Below are 17,031 nucleotides of genomic sequence, written 5' to 3'. Positions count from 1 at the left end.
CAGACTCATATGTGTTGCAGTGCAACCTATAATTTTGCGGAAGGTTTAACCCGTCGTTGATTTACGGAGAGAAACGTTTGAGATAATGATTCAGGCTGCTAGTTATGGACCGGTTGTGACTGCATGACCACAATGCATCATGGGTAGTAATATTTCGTAAAATGTGTAATCATTATGTTCACCTGAAATGTGCGTCAATGTGAAGAAACATTGTCAATGCATTCTGTACGTGAATGCAAAATAAAGTAAGTAATTAAGTAAAAAAAAACCTGGCTTCTTGCGTATAATTTTATTTGTTTATAAGTGTTAGTATTGTGAGGGGGAGGGGATTCAAGTATTGACGTCAAATTCTTAGTAAGAACACAATACGAAGATTACCGATTAAAAAAAAAAAAAAAAAAAAAAAAATAGAGTATCCAAGGACCGGTATTATTGTTAAAACATTCCAACTATAGTCTATACTTAGAAGAATCAACTTGGCGCTCTCCTCTATTGACCTTTTCACTAATATGCCAACAAATATATGGAAGGATACTAACCGTCTGCTACCTGTAAGTGTCCTACCCAAACCCTCATCCTTTTGAAAACTGTTCTTAAAACTATTGATCCGGACCGTAATCAAGGTAACTTTGGATCGACGAGGCATTGATAGGAATAGGAAAAGCTCTTGCATGATCATTAACACTGCCACTCAGTTTGAAACTTTCACGACTCTTTGTATTCTTGTTGACACTGATTTTAGATTTGTACTGCATTTCATTGTCGATGGACTTTATAAAAGTATATCATTCGTCTCGAACTTTTAGCGGGGAAACTCCGTATATAAAGTTTCCAACGCGATCGTCAAATAATTGAAAAACAAAATAGCGCCACTAATTTGGTACATAGCAGGAGATACATTACAATGTGGTAGCGCACTGTTATTTAAGGTGATGGCGTGTTAAAGATGATGGTGTGTTAAAGGCGATAGCGTGTTAAGGTGATGGCGAGTTTAAGGTGATAACGTGTTTAAGGTGATGGCGTGTTACAGGTGATAATGTGTTAAAGGTGATGGCGTGTTACAGGTGATAACGTGTTAAAGGTGATAACGTGATTAAAATGATGGCGTGTTAAAGGTGATGGTCTGTTACAGAAAACAATGGCAGGAAGATACAAGACTCTTTCGCCATATAAGTACAGCTACAGTGATATGTGTATTTTCAGAAGCCGCGTATGGTTACCAAGCGACTGGTGCGCATGTTAGATTTACGATACTCAACCCTTGAGAGATTTGTTACAGCGCGATACAAAATCGGGCGCTATATATAAATGCTATGGCGACGAAGGGGCTGGGCGCCCACTGTACAACGGTTGTTCCCTGTGTGTACACTTAGATTTGTTGTAGCGCAATACAATATCTTTGTGCGCAATACGCAGCAAGTTTCTAAGACGATAAACGTACAAATTTGCCTCCATACATGTAACACTATATAGATATATGTACAAACACGCTACACCATCGCGTTGCAACTCAGTTTCACGCACACATTGAGTTCTCTTCACTGAGCGCGGCGATCATCAGGTAACACTGTAACACTATAGATATATATATATATATATATATATATATTTGCGCGCGTTCATAGGCATCGTATACGCACGAAAACACTAATGTACACATGTGACGAAATAAAGGTTGTGTACCTTAACAATGACAACAACAACATTCACATTAATAACACAGTATTATACGCGTTTTGCTATACGAGTGTTACACACGTACTTCCGAAAGCTTCTTGAAATCTACAGGTTTGAATTAAAACATCATCAGAATGAATCAAAAAATTACTTTTGATTTGCTTCGCTTGGCTGGTAAGTATATATCACTTATGAATAACCTTTTTGATGCCAATAAACTGTTAAACTGGTTCTGCAAATCAACCATTGCAAAAATGTTTTGCCTGCCCCCCCCAAAAAAACATGCAAATATCCTAATTAGTACTTTCTAGTTGATAACAATAATAGCATCAATAATAGCATATTATATACAAAGTTGATTTGGCTAGGGTACATCTGCTGTAAGCTGGTGTACAAGTTTTATCCTTGGTAAAGTAACGTTATTTCTCGAATATTATCGATGTGTGATATATGTAAGTAGCTAACGTTATCTGTTCTGAGCATGCTCACTATATACTGTGTTATGATGCAAACGCATTCAAGCAGCTATAGCCTGTTCTGAATTTGTTGACGGGTTGTAGGCAGAATTTAACGAATTAAGGGCTGTAGATGTGGATTCGTTGAATACAATGCCCACATACGCGGGGAGGGGAAGGGGGGGGGGCTGAGGGGGTAGTTCTGAAAATTCCAAAGTTTACACGCCAAATGGTGCATTCAGAGATTTATTTAGACAATAAGTTTGGTATTTAATTCGGTCTAAACGCAAGGTGGTGCTTATAAATACTTTTGAAATGTAAAACTATCAAGTTTGTAGACCAATGAAAAAAATCCAGCGGCAGACTACAACATGATACGACAATGGCTTTAATTTATTTAACATTCGTAAATAACCTTCAATTCCTTTTACAGGATTACTTGGCTTCTGTAGAGACTCCAAAAATCGCCATGCTGGACGAGAGATAGATTCAGTGTTTGATACACTGGCCTCAGATGTTAGCTCTTTGTTAAAGTAAGTATTTTACGACACAATGATAAGAGACACATGTGTTGTAGGATTATCAGTCGTTTCTCAAGGACTCGGACCGGAAGCTATGCCTAGAGCCCCTCTCCCCAAATATATATTTGTCTTTCACACCCCTATCTCCTAACAATTGTCACAAAAATTGATTTCAAAGATGTTTCCACGTGACGTCTCTTTAAGTCTAGAACAAACTTCTTGACTTCTCTCCTTCATTGACTCAACTGTATCTGGTTTAATCATAATTTAGTTCCAAAAGTTCGATTTTAGCAGCTAAAACAAACTCTCATTCCATTTCAAAGTATTATATCGACCAAAGCAAACAAGAATTCTCTTATCTGGTTAGGAGTTGTAGCTATGCCTAGCCCCCTCCACCTCCCCTTTTCCCAAATATGTGTCTATTTTCTTAGCCGTTTTGGGAGTTGTTCTTCACCAAGATCTCCGTGATATAACCCAAAGATGATGGTTGGGTTTGAGTCGACTTTAATCTTGACATTATTTCATCCTTTATTGCAGGAGTTATCAGGAGATTGAAGATCAGAATCTCAAATTGAGACAAGACCTTCGTTCTTGTCGTTGCCGAGGAGCAAGGTCTGCCCACGATGGACCAAATGGCAAGAAAAAGAAGGTATGTTGCACACTTCTGTAATCGATTTGTAAAATATTCAGTGACCATCTTAATTGACTAATCATGGTTTCTATGTGATTGCAATGAAGGAAGAATATGCGTTTGGTGAACAGGAGCGCAACCACGTATACTTCGGTGGCGGGGGGGGGGGGGTTATCCTCACCCCTCCCCACTCCCTTCACGCTGGTAGACAGAATATTGCAACATTCCTACACAAATATATAACATGTACTCGCGGTGAAACCTAAACAATCGAAAATTCTTCAACATTTTTTCAAAAGTCCCCAGGACGAATTTAAATCCTACTCCCTCCCCATTCTCCCACACCTCTCCCCAATTCAGGATAGGTGGTTGAGAATCTGTAGCCATCCCTATGTTATTGTAATCTTTTTTCCCCCTAACATATTTGTATATATATGATGGTATATGTGTTTGTGTAAGTAAGCATACTTGTTTATCTTAAAATGGGTGTTCGTGAATATATTTATGTATATGCATTTGCGTGTGTTTATTTGTATTCAATTGTGTATGTATGCATATGTGCACCTGTATGTATTGTGGGTGGTGGGGTGGGGTGAGTGGATCATACGTGTTGGGTTGGTGTGTGGGTGGATATAAGTGTTACTGTTTTCTTGTATTGTTCTCTCTATTTACTTATGGGAGCGCTCTACTAGACAAACACTTTATGGACTTTTTGGTGTGCTTCCATTCACAGTTTTCCCCGTTGTTGATATGTTTTGTCACTTAGTTAACTTCTCTGCATTTACACAAATAAATTAAATGAAAATTAAATGAATAATTGGAAGAATTAAATTAATGTTAGTTATTTCTGATCATTTTGTAGATATGAACTTCTCATATCCATAAGAATGGAGTGTTACTATATATCGAACAAATAAAGGACAGCTTTACTGCGATTTGTTCGTATATATAGTCAGTTGCTGCCGATAGTGTAAGCAATTCTTCTAACGGCAACTTGTATGCATTCCCCATATTAATTGTAAGCCCGATACGTCACTATAGTGATATAAAGTAGCACCACCAGACCACCCATTCCCTTCAAACCATCCCTTTATGTCCTTTTGTTTCAAAGTTTTACTCATTTGACGTTTGTTTTCGCAGAGGAGACATCAAAGCACTTTATCCTTTGGCCGAAATCACCAGCAACGTCACAGCAACAGCAATGGTGGCAACGGTGGTGCTGCTGGTAACATTAGTGGTGCCTATGGTTACGGCAGCGTTGCTCAGACCAATGGCAGTAACAACCACAGTCACACCAACGGTAACAGCAACAGTAGTGGCTCCAAATCTAGTTCCAGTCACCAGATAGTTGTGCCATATGACGTCATGGTCAAGGCGCAGGCGGAAATGCGAAAAGCCGGTTACGAGCTTCTTGATCAGCTTGGACACGGTGGCTTTGGTTTGGTCTACAGAGGACGACCACTAAACAATACTACCTGCACCCCAAGTCAGGTGAATATAAATATATGTATATATATATACATATATATATATATATATATATGTATGTATATATATATAAATATATATATGTATGTATGTATGTATATATATATATATATATATATATATATATATATATATATATGCATATATATATATATATATATATATATATATGCGTGTGTGTGTGTGTAACAAAGGTTTTGTTCTTAGACATCAGTATTTGCCGTACAAATAATGGTCAATCGTGCCTTAACTTCCATAGGCACGTCCCTGCTATCTTATCAAAGCATCCCCCCCCCCCCCCGCTGATAGAACTTAACTCTCTAATTTAACTCTCCTTTAATTATAAAGTCTTACAAATATGAAATGAAAGACTAAAATCTCAAGAAAAGGGAAAAACTTTTCGAAAAATTTAGAAATTTAGCTTCTAGTTGATCGCCCTCTTACCTACAAAACTATATACTTTTAAATACCATGATATTGTTGTCACTTGTCAGGCTTCGTAGTCTCAATATAATTTGATATCGTTACACTTTGCACCCACCACGTGACTTAATATAGGTATTAGTTCGTATCATATTAATATATTGTTCTATATATTTGGAATATATTACCTTGCTGTAACAATGTTATCGAGTCTGTATTCGTATCTTCACAGGAGGTTGCCATCAAGTTCACCAAATGCAGTGATATTCACTTATGGACCACTCTTCCCAATAGCCCCGATCTGATACCGTCAGAGGCAGCAGCTCTTGTGGCTCTGGAATCTGTGACTAGTGTTGTGGACCTTCTTGGCTACGGTAAAATTTCCTTAGGCAATGATGACGTCTTCACTCTTGTGATGGAGAAACCAGCCGGTTGCCTCTCATTCGCTTCATATTTAAGACGACAAGCACCGCTGTCTGAATCTATGGCTTTCTTCTTCCTCCAACAACTCGTTTCCATGGTGATGGCTATCCATCGATGTGGTTGGGTACACGGAGACCTGAAACCCAGTAACTTGTTGATTTGTGATCAAGATCAGCTGAAAGCCATCGACTATGTACTAGCCAGGGAGGTCGTCAATGATGAATGTATCGTACCCGCAGCTGGTGGTACATTGTTATGGAACATACCTCCCGAGCGACTAAACGGAGCGTGCGACTTGGTCAAGTCTACAGTCTGGTCTGTTGGTGTCATCTACTACTGCATGGTCTTTGGAAAACTACCATTCGCATCCCTTAGGAAGGCAAAAGACCGCCCTCTAAGATGGCATCACAGCATCTCCAGTGGAGCTAAATTTATGCTGCAGCGTTTATTGGATCCCGAACCGAACAGACGAGTGGCAATTCAAGATTTAGAACAACTGATCCAGACAAACGCTCCTCCGAGCGGCGTCCTGGAAATTCATGGACTGCTTAATTAACCAGCCTCGGCTCCAACAAGGAGAGAAACTTTGAGATAATTGACTCAATCTTCTATTATTATGGATCAATAACAACTGATTTAGACGCACAGTGCTGCAAATGCAGCTGATGGCTGAGCACAAGTTTTGATCCTCCGCGGATCAAACAGAGAACGAGAGAGAGAGGAAGATCTTTAGATAATTGACTCAATCCTTTGGCATTATGTAATGGCTGAGTGAATTGCATGATGGGATATAAAATTTGCTTGTCTGTTCTGAAAGAAAACGGAATTTATGAACAAGAGAGTGGTTCTTCAGGATCTATCACAACTGATCCAGGCGCACAGTGATACAGTGCAGCTAATGGCTGAGCACAAGTTTTTATCCTCCGTGGATCAAACAGAGAAAAAAAAAGAGAGAGGAAGATTTTGAGATAATATACTCAATCCTTTGGCATTGTGTAATAGTTGAGTGCAATGTATGCTGGGAAATAATCTTTGCTCGTCTGCTCTGAAAGACAATGGAATTTACGAACCAGAGAGAGGTTCTTCAGGATCTATAACAACTGATCCAGACAAACAGTGCTGCAAATGCAGCTGATAGTTGAGCACAAGTTTTGATCCTCCGTGGATCATCAGATAAAGAGAGAGAGAGAAAGATTTTGAGATAATTGACTCAATCCTTTGGCATTATGTAATGGCTGAGTGAATTGCATGATGGGATATAAAATTTGCTTGTCTGCTCTGAAAGACAATGGAATTTACGAACAAGAGAGTGGTTCTTCAGGATCTATATCAAATGATCCAGACGCTCAATGCTGCAAATGCAGCTGATGGCTGATTACAAGTTTTGATCCTCCGTGGATCAACAGAGCAAGAGAGAGAGATGAGTGGAGAGAGAGAAAGGGAAAAGAAAGATTTTGAGATAATTGACTCAATCCTTTGGTATAATGTAATCGCTGAGTGCAATGTTTGATGGGAAATAATCGTTGCTTGTCTGTTCTGAAAGAAAACGGAATTTATGAACAAGAGAGTGGTTCTTCAGGATCTATAACAACTGATTCAAACGCAAAGTGCTGCAAATGCAGCTGATAGTTGAGCACAAGTTTTGATCCTCCGTGGATCAACAGAGAAAGAGAAAGAAAGAGAGGAAGATCTTGAGATAATATACTCAATCCTTTGGCATTATGTAATGACTGAGTGCAATGTGTCCTGGGAAATAATCTTTGCTCCTCCGTGGATCAACAGAGAAAGAGAGAGAGGTGGAGGGAGAAAGGGAGAGAGATTTTGAGATAATTGACTCAATCCTATTGTATAATGTAATGGCTGAGTGAATTGCATGATGGGAAATAATCTTTGCTTGTCTGTTCTGAAAGAAAACGGAATTTATGAACAAGAGAGTGGTTCTTCAGGATCTATATCAACTGATTCAGACGCTCAATGCTGCAATACATCTGATGGCTGAGCACAAGTTTTGATCCTCCGTGGATCAACAGAAAAAGAGAGAGAGAGAGAGAGAGAAAGATTTTGAGATAATTGACTCAATCCTTTGGCATTATGTAATGGCTGAGTGCTATGTATGCTGGGAAATAATCTTTGCTTGTCTGCTCTGAAAGACAAAGGAATTTATGAACAATAACGTGTTTCTTTCGATCTATAACAACTGATCCAGACTCATATGTGTTGCAGTGCAACCTATAATTTTACGGAAGGTTTAACCCGCCGTTGATTACGGAGAGAAACGTTTGAGATAATGACTCAATCTGTTATTTATGAATCGGTAGTAACTGCATGACCGTAGTGTATCATGGAAAGTAATCTTTAGTAAATACCTTGTGATCATTATGTTCACCTGAAATGTGCGTCAATGTGAAAGAAACATTGTCAATGCATTCTGTACGTGAATGCAAAATAAAGTAATTAATTAAGTAAAACAAAACCCCTCTAGTTTCTTGTGTATATTTTTTGTTCGTTTTTAAGTGTCAGTATTATGAGGTGAGGGGAGGGGAGGGGAGGGAGGGAGGGAAGGGGACGGGGGTATATATATATATATATATATATATATGATATGCTACATTACCACATCAATAATAATATAATAATTCGTATAGGAGTCTTTGTTGATATCGGAATCGAACTAAAACTGTTCCGAAGAAAGCAAGAGGGAGAGGTAGACGGAGAGGTAGGGGAGAGGGAGAGGGAGGTGGAAAAGGGAGGTGGAGGGACAGGTGGAGGGAGGGGGAGCGGGAGAGGGAGGAAGTCCTATAAGCATCTTCATCAGGTTTATAGCATGTGTAAAAGTAAGTTGGCCTGACGTTTTGATCCTAGCAGGATCTTCTTCAGAGGCTAAATGACAAGTTACAGTAACAGAGGGGACAAAAACACGCACAGAATACAGACAGGTTAATGAGCACGGTGAACACAATGAGAGCATTGAAACGTTGTAATGGGCATCAATCGAGATGGGGGTAGATGTGCATATAATGTTAATCGCTGGTACATGTCGACCTAAATTGGACCATGTGGGCCAACAAAATATACAATTTGCCAAATTTCGAGAAGGCTCTTATGTAATTCTACCTCAAATGCATTTTGGGACACATTGTCTGATCCCAAATTGTTTGCGACAAATTTCTGGGGGTAAATTCGGGCCTTAATTTCTTGGGCAAATGGTTTTGAGCCAATTTTTTAGCACCGTTTGGGTCCGAAACTAAGTTTCATATTGAGCCCTTGGTTTTGTACGGTTTTGACAATTATTACTAATAAAAATAAAAATAATAATGACTTAATTAATTTGAAGCTAATTGCATGATTATTTTCGTAGTACCAGTTCGATTCGAATTGTAATCTATATTGGCATTTACTTTAATTATTATTTGTTTTTATTATTTAATTTTCAAAGGTTAAATGATATCACGTTGTCGTCGTATTTTGCCCTGATGGCATCCCATAGGTATAAGCCTTTTCCTATTAGTCATACATTGGCAACATCTTTAACTAATTTGACCATAAGTCCATTGCCCTGCCGGTTGACGACCTTGTTGTTAAAGGTAAACGAAAAAGTAGGAACAGCTGCAATGTAAATCAGTTTATATGTTTGTTCCTTTTTTACTCTGTTGCATATTGTTCATTAACAACCTAATATTGCGTAGGTATAGTTTATGATTGAAAGCAATCGCCCTTTCCGACCGAAGTTCATACAAGATGTAAACATAACACCATAATACCTGCTTCGAGTTGTAGACGTGTGTCAACAGTAAAAATGAAACAATATCACAAATTATTGAAAAGGCCACCGTGGATGTAGTTTCTGAAACCACATAAGTAATATTTCAGTACTGTAATTTCTGAAAAGACAGAACGAAACTTTCAAACTAGTTTAGTTCAAACTAGTTCAAACTAGTTTAGGGACAGTGAATGGCGGTGAATGGTAGGTGGTTCCTAAAGTCACAGAAGCAGTGAGTCATGCTATAAAGACATTGCATAGTAAAGTAAGGTCAGCTTCAGATACCACAACAGCTATTGCTGCAAATTAAATATTATTAAGTAAATGGCACTTCACTATATGGCAGATACTGATATCGTAGAGATTGATGTTCAAATTGTAGGGGTTGTAAATATCCGTGTAAGGTGCATGATTATGCATGATATAGCATACTGAAACTTGAACTATAGACACAATGTCGACAACCATAATACAAACAGTGTGTAACACTACAAGACTAGTTTATAGTATAAGGTATAGCATGGGCGTCAACAGGTGGGGGACGGGGGGGACATGTCCCCCCACTTTCAAAAGTGGAGGGGATATCATATAATTTGTCCCACCCACTTTTCAGAGTAGTTATTAAAAAAAATCACATGCATATGCGCGATTTTCTATTTAAGGTCAAGAAATCTGGACTCCCTGGGCCCCTGCTATCTATCACTTGCACCGTCATGTATCTCCCATTCTCCCAATATCCTAAATCTGCCCATTTAATTCGTTCGGGGGGGGGGGGGGGGGAGACCATTCGAAAGTATATTGAATCTTGCACACATGTTGTTTGTATGGGTTCCAAGGGATTAGGTAAGCCATACAGGTAGATGGTGATGAGTTACTATGTTCATATCACTACCTCCAGTCCCTTGGACTGGACGGACGAATAGGGGTGTAGGGGTTAAGTACTTAAGGCTGCATGTATTCGCCGGATATGGTAGATCTTTATTGTTGAGTGCCGGCTAGGCGCTACACACGCTCTGCGCGCGGTGCCTTTTTCTGATTATTATTATTAAAGTACCTGGGCACATAACAACTGACGTCTCGCACCTACATGCATGTATTATATATACCACTCCACTCATCCCGGAGGTGACGGCGCCACTTTTTCAATATTTCGTTTGAGATGGACGCTGTGTAATTCGTCTCCCTTGGTGTCAGAACGGCATCTTTCTACCAGTACTTTCTGTCGGAATTTAGTTTTGTGAGACAAAATTTCTCCTCACAGATCTGGTTCTGATGTAACTAAAAACGACTCAGGAAGGCCGTCTCCTGCGATCTAGGGGGTCTTATGTACCCAAAATTTCCTGGTACGCTACGCACCAACTAATGGTGGCGCTCCGCTTAGATAGTATAGTGTCCCCTTCACTTTCTGAAACCTGCTGACGCCCATGAGGTATAGAAACGTCTTTACCTGCAAGGGTAGTGCTTAACAATCCAATTCCATGGACCTATTGCAAGTGGTACCACCTTAGGGTTCCCTGATGTGGTCCAGGGGCGAAGCCTCGGTGGGGATCCAGGGGGCGGACTCACGTCTATAAATTTTCAAGTTTTCTTCTTTTTGGTCCCTGAATTGGTATGTCAGTCAAAAATATATTTTTCACAAAAGGCACATCTGAAATTAATTAAATTAATAAGACTTATCTATTTAACAGCCTGGTGTAACTTAGAGCCTTTTATCATGATAAATTAAATTGAAACTGAAACCAAACACGGAAACATACTTTCAAATACCATCTTGTTATACAGATGTCTACAACAAGTACATTTGAAAAGCGTTATTGGGTATCTGGGCACACCTCATTTAACGGAAACAATGCATAAAACATATAAAATACAGATACTTCAGGGCCGTAGTCTGGGTAGAATCTCTAGGGAAGGCAGTTGAGGAACATGGAGAAATATTATGTATCGTCCAAATGTTACATGATGGTGCTTTGATGTGCGTATAGATACCAGAGTATTGTTTAAGAAAAGGTTTAAGTGGGTAGGCCATTTCTGAAATGGGACCATGATGACATTATGTAAGCGGAACACCATCATCGGTTGGTGCGTAGCTTAGCACTAAAATGTTTGCCCAAAAACTTCCAAGATTACCGAAAATGGCACTTCTCAGGCCTTGTAAGTTACACCTAAACATTCTTAATTCGAGTTTTCATGTTTAAGAAATTTACACTTAGACATTAGAAAAAAAAAATTATTCGGGGAAATCACTTTGTAGGGGGAAAGAACGACTCAACGTTTATTTAAAAAGTTTGTTTTACTTTCCAAAAATGGACCCACTGGGAGGGATCAAGGAGGGGGGGGGGAGACAAACAAGCTGAGTGCCGTGCAGGGGGCTGTGCCTCAATAACCTTTGTTAAAAACATGGGTCACTGATATCGGTGCTAACAATAAAACTGATAGTCCTATATTAATCATATAGACGTAATAAATATATTTATGATCCGTAGTTTCACTTTAGACTGCTACACTGTTCACACTAGTTAACTCTTAATAGCTCTCTACGTTCATTGTTATTCTAACAAAATTCGTGAAAAGAAACGCACGGTTATTGCATCCGCGATCGTGCATATACGTGATGAGCGGTTAAAATAAACATTGTGTTATTTTTGAACGCCATTCCTACACTCTAAAAACAACCTGGTGAAAATGTCGTGGTTTCAACAAATTCCACATAAATTTATCACAACATTTTGGATTGGAGAAATTCCATTTGTAATATATATAGAACGATCACACTGTTAAAATTCCTGGAACACGAACAATGATGTTTGATTTGTTCAGGTAAAAGATAAAAGAACCGACCACCACGCTACAACCTGCTTCTACAAAGACCTTTCTTTTCTTTCAATTGTTTGAGGCACGGAATAGGAAATAGTCTCAAATTCTTTAGAGGCTTGGTCAACATATAACTGCTTGGGAAAGTCTAAAAATACCATTTCTTTCCATATATGTTCATGTAATTCTACAGAAATAAATAAACAAAGGTCCGTTCGAACTCCCTAAAGCGAGTTGGTAATATATAGAAATATATATCTTTGCCCCCAAAATTGAGCCCCTGAAAGTGAGGGCCCAAAAGGTCCCCAAAATATTTTTTGTGGCCTACAAATTTAGGCCCAGATAATGTGTCTCAAAGTGCATTTGAGGTGGAAATCAAATCTGGGCGCAATCAGCTCAAAAATGGATGGCCTACATATACCAGCTCTTTGGTTGCTAACATTATCCTGGATATTGTCTACGTTAGTTAACATAATCTTGGTTACGCCTGGTTAATCCAGTGCGGTAAACCCGAGCTTTACATAACTCTGGTGAATTCATTAAAAGAGATGATTAGCATATTGCAATCCTCGCCTCTGATTGTTTTTTTGGTCTCAAGACGTTCGAACTGGCGGCTTCCTACGTATGACAATCGCAAGTCGACGAAACTGTCAAATACAACTTAGAAATCTGCAAATAACCATCTTATTATGGCAGATGACGAAGTCAAATTCATGCTAGATCAATGGCGTATGAGTTCCCCTAAATGAGTGTTTGTTTAAAGCTAAAGGTGAAATACCGGGATTATGTCTGTTTCGTCATTTCTGTGATACAGTCAGTACGCGCGATATTGTAAGTATAACCTAACGTTAGCCCTTACGTTGTCAGGCTAGGTTAGTACAGATCCTTTTCCTGATGTGGTACTTATAAACAGTACTGACTATGAGATATAGAATAGCCTAGCTAAATTATTAAGTACCTTCAGGACTAGACCTAACATAGTGTGTGCCTACAGTGTGTCATACCCATACTTAACAAGACCTATAGACCTTCGCTTAATCACGGGCGCTTCTACTTCTACCGAATGCTAGTTGTTGTGGTGTATGGTAACTGAGGGCACACCTAACGAAAGCCACACATTTATACACAGCAATTTTTTTACGCTTGGGTCAGCACACTTTAGACCCGTAGCTTGCCTTCGCTTTCAAAAAGACTATGCCTAAGTTATACAGTGGATATGTTAAGACCACTAGTGGTCTACATGTTCGGGCTATACTAGTGATTGCCGACACTGAAAGAAGAAAATATAGCTGTTGCATGTGATGCATTTATTGTAGTGGCCTAGACCTAGTGTAAAACTTACCCAGGCTAGGCTATGGCAATTAAGCTATTTTAGTTTATATGTATTGATAATGTGAAATTTATTGAGAATAATGACAAATTTTTCAATAATAAAAACCATGAAACCCGTGTATGGTTAATCTTAATCAAGACTATACTTCAATCTAATGTAAGATGAAACACTACATAACTAGGTCACAGCTTTGCACTCCTTATAGCAGGGACACCTTATGGCATTGATTTTCTGAACATTCAAAAAGGGACACATTTACAGTTTTCATTGGAGATGTCACTGCCCTATCATACATCTCTTCAAAGAGGAATGTTTACAACAGTATATAGATATAAACTGGTAAGTATTTAAACATGGTCCAAAACTCAAATAAAGACCTTTGGAATTAATTTTGTTTTACTTTTAAAATATTTCTAACAAATGTGACCAGCTTCTGTTAGGTGCAGGAATAAATAACTCCTGTCTGCTGTTATGTGTCATTTTGTTTTGGCAGAAATAGAAGATTTGTCTCAAAAGGAGCTAACAGCCATGAAAGAGTATTTGCATTTAAACAACACCCTTTGTGTTCATTGAAAACTGAACATGCAAGAATGCCTGCAGATAATGATATGAGCTATTAGCCAAGCAAATCCCAAGAAATTTAGAAACCACCATTGACTATTTTTAGCATGAAAATCTTTGTATATGGAATTGTTGTAAACAAAGTACTTGCGTTGATTGTTATGATTTATTTGCTTTTAAACAAATTCAATCAACTGTGCAAAGGATTGGAATTTTGGTTCTTTCGAAAAGAAGTTGTGGTTTTTTGAAAAGAAAGAAAGATATTCATTCCAAAATTTGGTATGTTTTTCATAGGCTTAGCTGTGAGTGTGTGTACTTGGGGTTTGTTAACCCCAAAATGTAGAACAATCCTTGAAGTTTTCTTAAAAATGAGCCCTGGCTATATGAGAGAACCTACAGCTCCTCACAAGTTGAACAACGAAAACAGTTTTGGGTACAACAAAGACATTGCTTCATTTTGCCTAATATGAAACTACAACTCATGCCGTCAAGTTAAAAGTTCCACATAAAATTAGTTGCAAGGCTATTGATACCATGTACAAGTTATGCACGTAGTGGTCTATTGAGGTCACTGGAACCATTGTAGTAACCATATTGTCTTACTTCCATACACTTCCTCCTTTAAAGTGTTGATTTGTATTGATTTGTCTTCGCAAAAGATTGGTCACTTACTCTCCGCCAAGTGTGGAAGCATAACTTGAAGCAACTGCTGAAGTCTTTAACTTTATATTAGAGGAATTTTCTTGAGATAGTGAAATTCAGTGAACTTAAAGTGCATGTATCTTTGAAATTTCAAAACATAAAAGCCAAATCAGTGGACTGTACAACATATATTTGTACACTATTCTAAGCAAATCCTATACAGTCTATGTTGTACATGGCAACTCTCTGATTTCTAGTTTATTTCTCAGTGATGTATATGCGTCTTGCATATCTTAATTTGTTTCATCTGTTTAAGTCAATGTAAGTACAGCTAACCTGTGTCCTCATGCCATTGCATTATAATTACAGATAGAGCAAGACTTTGAGTATTTGCAACAAGTGGGTAAGAGCTCTCTTGATCAGAAGTCGACGCTTTGGAACAACAGATAATCTCTATGCAGATCATGTGTATTCCACATGGCCATGACTACTGATTACCTTCAATAGTATAATTGTTCCTCATCATATGTGATTCCTATATTGCTTTCACCTTCTGATACAATATCCAAAATATTGATTGTTACAAAAAAAAAACAAACTAAACCTCACTAGTTTTGGTATTGACATGCAATGATGCTTACCTGTCTTCATGTTGATGAGATGCAAAACACAACTGAAAACAGTGAGAAAGTGTAATTCCTAACCAAGGAATTTGTAGATAGAATTACGCTAATTTACTTCGTGAATTTAGGAGAGAGAGATGATGGGTGAAACCAGAGGAGGGTCAATGGGAGTGAAGTTCTAAAATGTTGTCAGTTAATAGGTCAGCTAGATAAATGGAAAGGTGCAATAGTATCATTGAGACAGGTAAGAGAGGAGCGCAGTACATTTCAAACTATCAGGAAACCTGAAATATGTCCACTATTATAGGGTCAATCAAGCTGCTTTCCTGTTTTCTAAACCATAAAAGTGAATTGAATTGTGAAATTACACATATGTTGGACACAAAGAGTGTGACCATGGCCTTCAGTAAGTGTCAGTCCTTGTTAACATTGGAGTTATAGAGTAGTGAGATACATTGGTGATCTCAGAAAGGGGGGGGGGGGGAGGTTGGGGGAAGAAACTTCTGTGAATGTTATTTTACTGTATCAAATTTACACTAATTTCACAAATCTTTTCTTGCAGATGAAATGAAGTACTTGCCATTTTCTCTTGTCACTCTGATGTTTTGGGGAAGTTCAGCATCAGAGGGTGCTTAACACTGCATGTACTATTGCAACCTCCTTGCAATCATTCATAGATGTAAATCAAGTAAGTTTTATTGTTTAGCTTAATGTTTAATTCACATGGTTGCATTAGCTGATAGCCCACTGATTATTGGTAAAATGGGACCAGTTTGGATATGTTAGGAAATTGAACAATCAATTCACTGGGGTGTCAGCAAGAAGTGACAGGACTTTGCAAAGCCCCCCCCCCCAAAAAAAAACTTGTCTTAAATGAAGAGAAACCACTTTGACGGAGATCATTCAGTGCTCCTATCTTCATGTACCGTAAACTGGAAAGAACAAAAACAATCTTGAACCGATACCACATGCTTTGGTTTTGAAGTGGTTTAAGTAACAAACACTATTGACTAATTTTGCTCCAAGCGAACACAGGCTGTGTGTCATGAAGTCTCCATTTTCTTGTTTGTCGGAAAAGATCAGAGGAAAACCACCGTGAAGAATCGTGATCCTTTATTGTTACTGCACTTGTTATAAAAGTCAGGCTAATGCAATTTATCACTTTCCTACAACCGGAACTGATACAAAATGGTTTTCAAAAAATTTGGTACAGACTAGTAGACTGAAAAAAAACCCCCGATTAATCCTATTTTGCATACCATTTAATACTTTAATTGTTTCATTCCTTTCCTAGATTGGTACAAACATACCAAAATACCTGGATGAGGTGAATAATTGAGAGAGGCTGCTAAGAAATAAATCTTTGCAATAGTAGCATATCTCTGGCTTGGACGATGCACATCAGAAATGTGATTGTGCTGTTTATGAAGAAAAGTTTATTTTACTCCATCTCTTTGTCCACAATGTACAACTTCAATGAAACTTGGACAACGATGACCTGTGATGAAGAGACATATAGAAGTGTTCATGAATCTTATGTGCAAGGTCATTTAGTAGTCAGTTTAGTTAATTCTTTGGAAATGCTTCTTCGTTCACTGACAGACATGAGGATTTATGCAAACGTTATCATAACTATAGTCAAGTATGAATATGGTCATTCGGGATCGGAGTTTCAGAAAT

At 38.3% G+C, this 17,031-nt stretch overlaps 1 protein-coding gene and 1 long non-coding RNA gene across 2 annotated transcripts; both read left to right on the top strand.

Annotated features, from left to right (window-relative positions):
- Positions 1-1,744: 1,744 nt before the first annotated feature.
- Positions 1,745-8,010, top strand: LOC139955145 (serine/threonine-protein kinase pim-2-like). The gene is made up of 5 exons (XM_071955152.1): positions 1,745-1,851; positions 2,566-2,665; positions 3,191-3,302; positions 4,425-4,775; positions 5,428-8,010. Exons 1-5 carry the CDS (start codon positions 1,812-1,814, stop codon positions 6,172-6,174), a joined length of 1,350 nt encoding a protein of 449 aa, XP_071811253.1. The 5' UTR covers positions 1,745-1,811; the 3' UTR covers positions 6,175-8,010.
- A 4,780-nt stretch (positions 8,011-12,790) lies between these two features.
- LOC139967132 (uncharacterized) lies at positions 12,791-16,756 on the top strand. Its single transcript, XR_011792910.1, has 3 exons — positions 12,791-13,023; positions 15,914-16,039; positions 16,646-16,756. It is a non-coding gene; the product is annotated as an uncharacterized lncRNA (long non-coding RNA).
- The last annotated feature ends 275 nt before the right edge of the window (positions 16,757-17,031 follow it).

This window comes from Apostichopus japonicus, chromosome 1 (genome assembly GCF_037975245.1).
Source record: "Apostichopus japonicus isolate 1M-3 chromosome 1, ASM3797524v1, whole genome shotgun sequence".
In the NCBI taxonomy this organism is placed as follows: domain Eukaryota; kingdom Metazoa; phylum Echinodermata; class Holothuroidea; order Aspidochirotida; family Stichopodidae; genus Apostichopus; species Apostichopus japonicus.
Note: the sequence above shows the minus strand (reverse complement) of the source record. Positions and strands in the feature narration are given on the sequence as shown.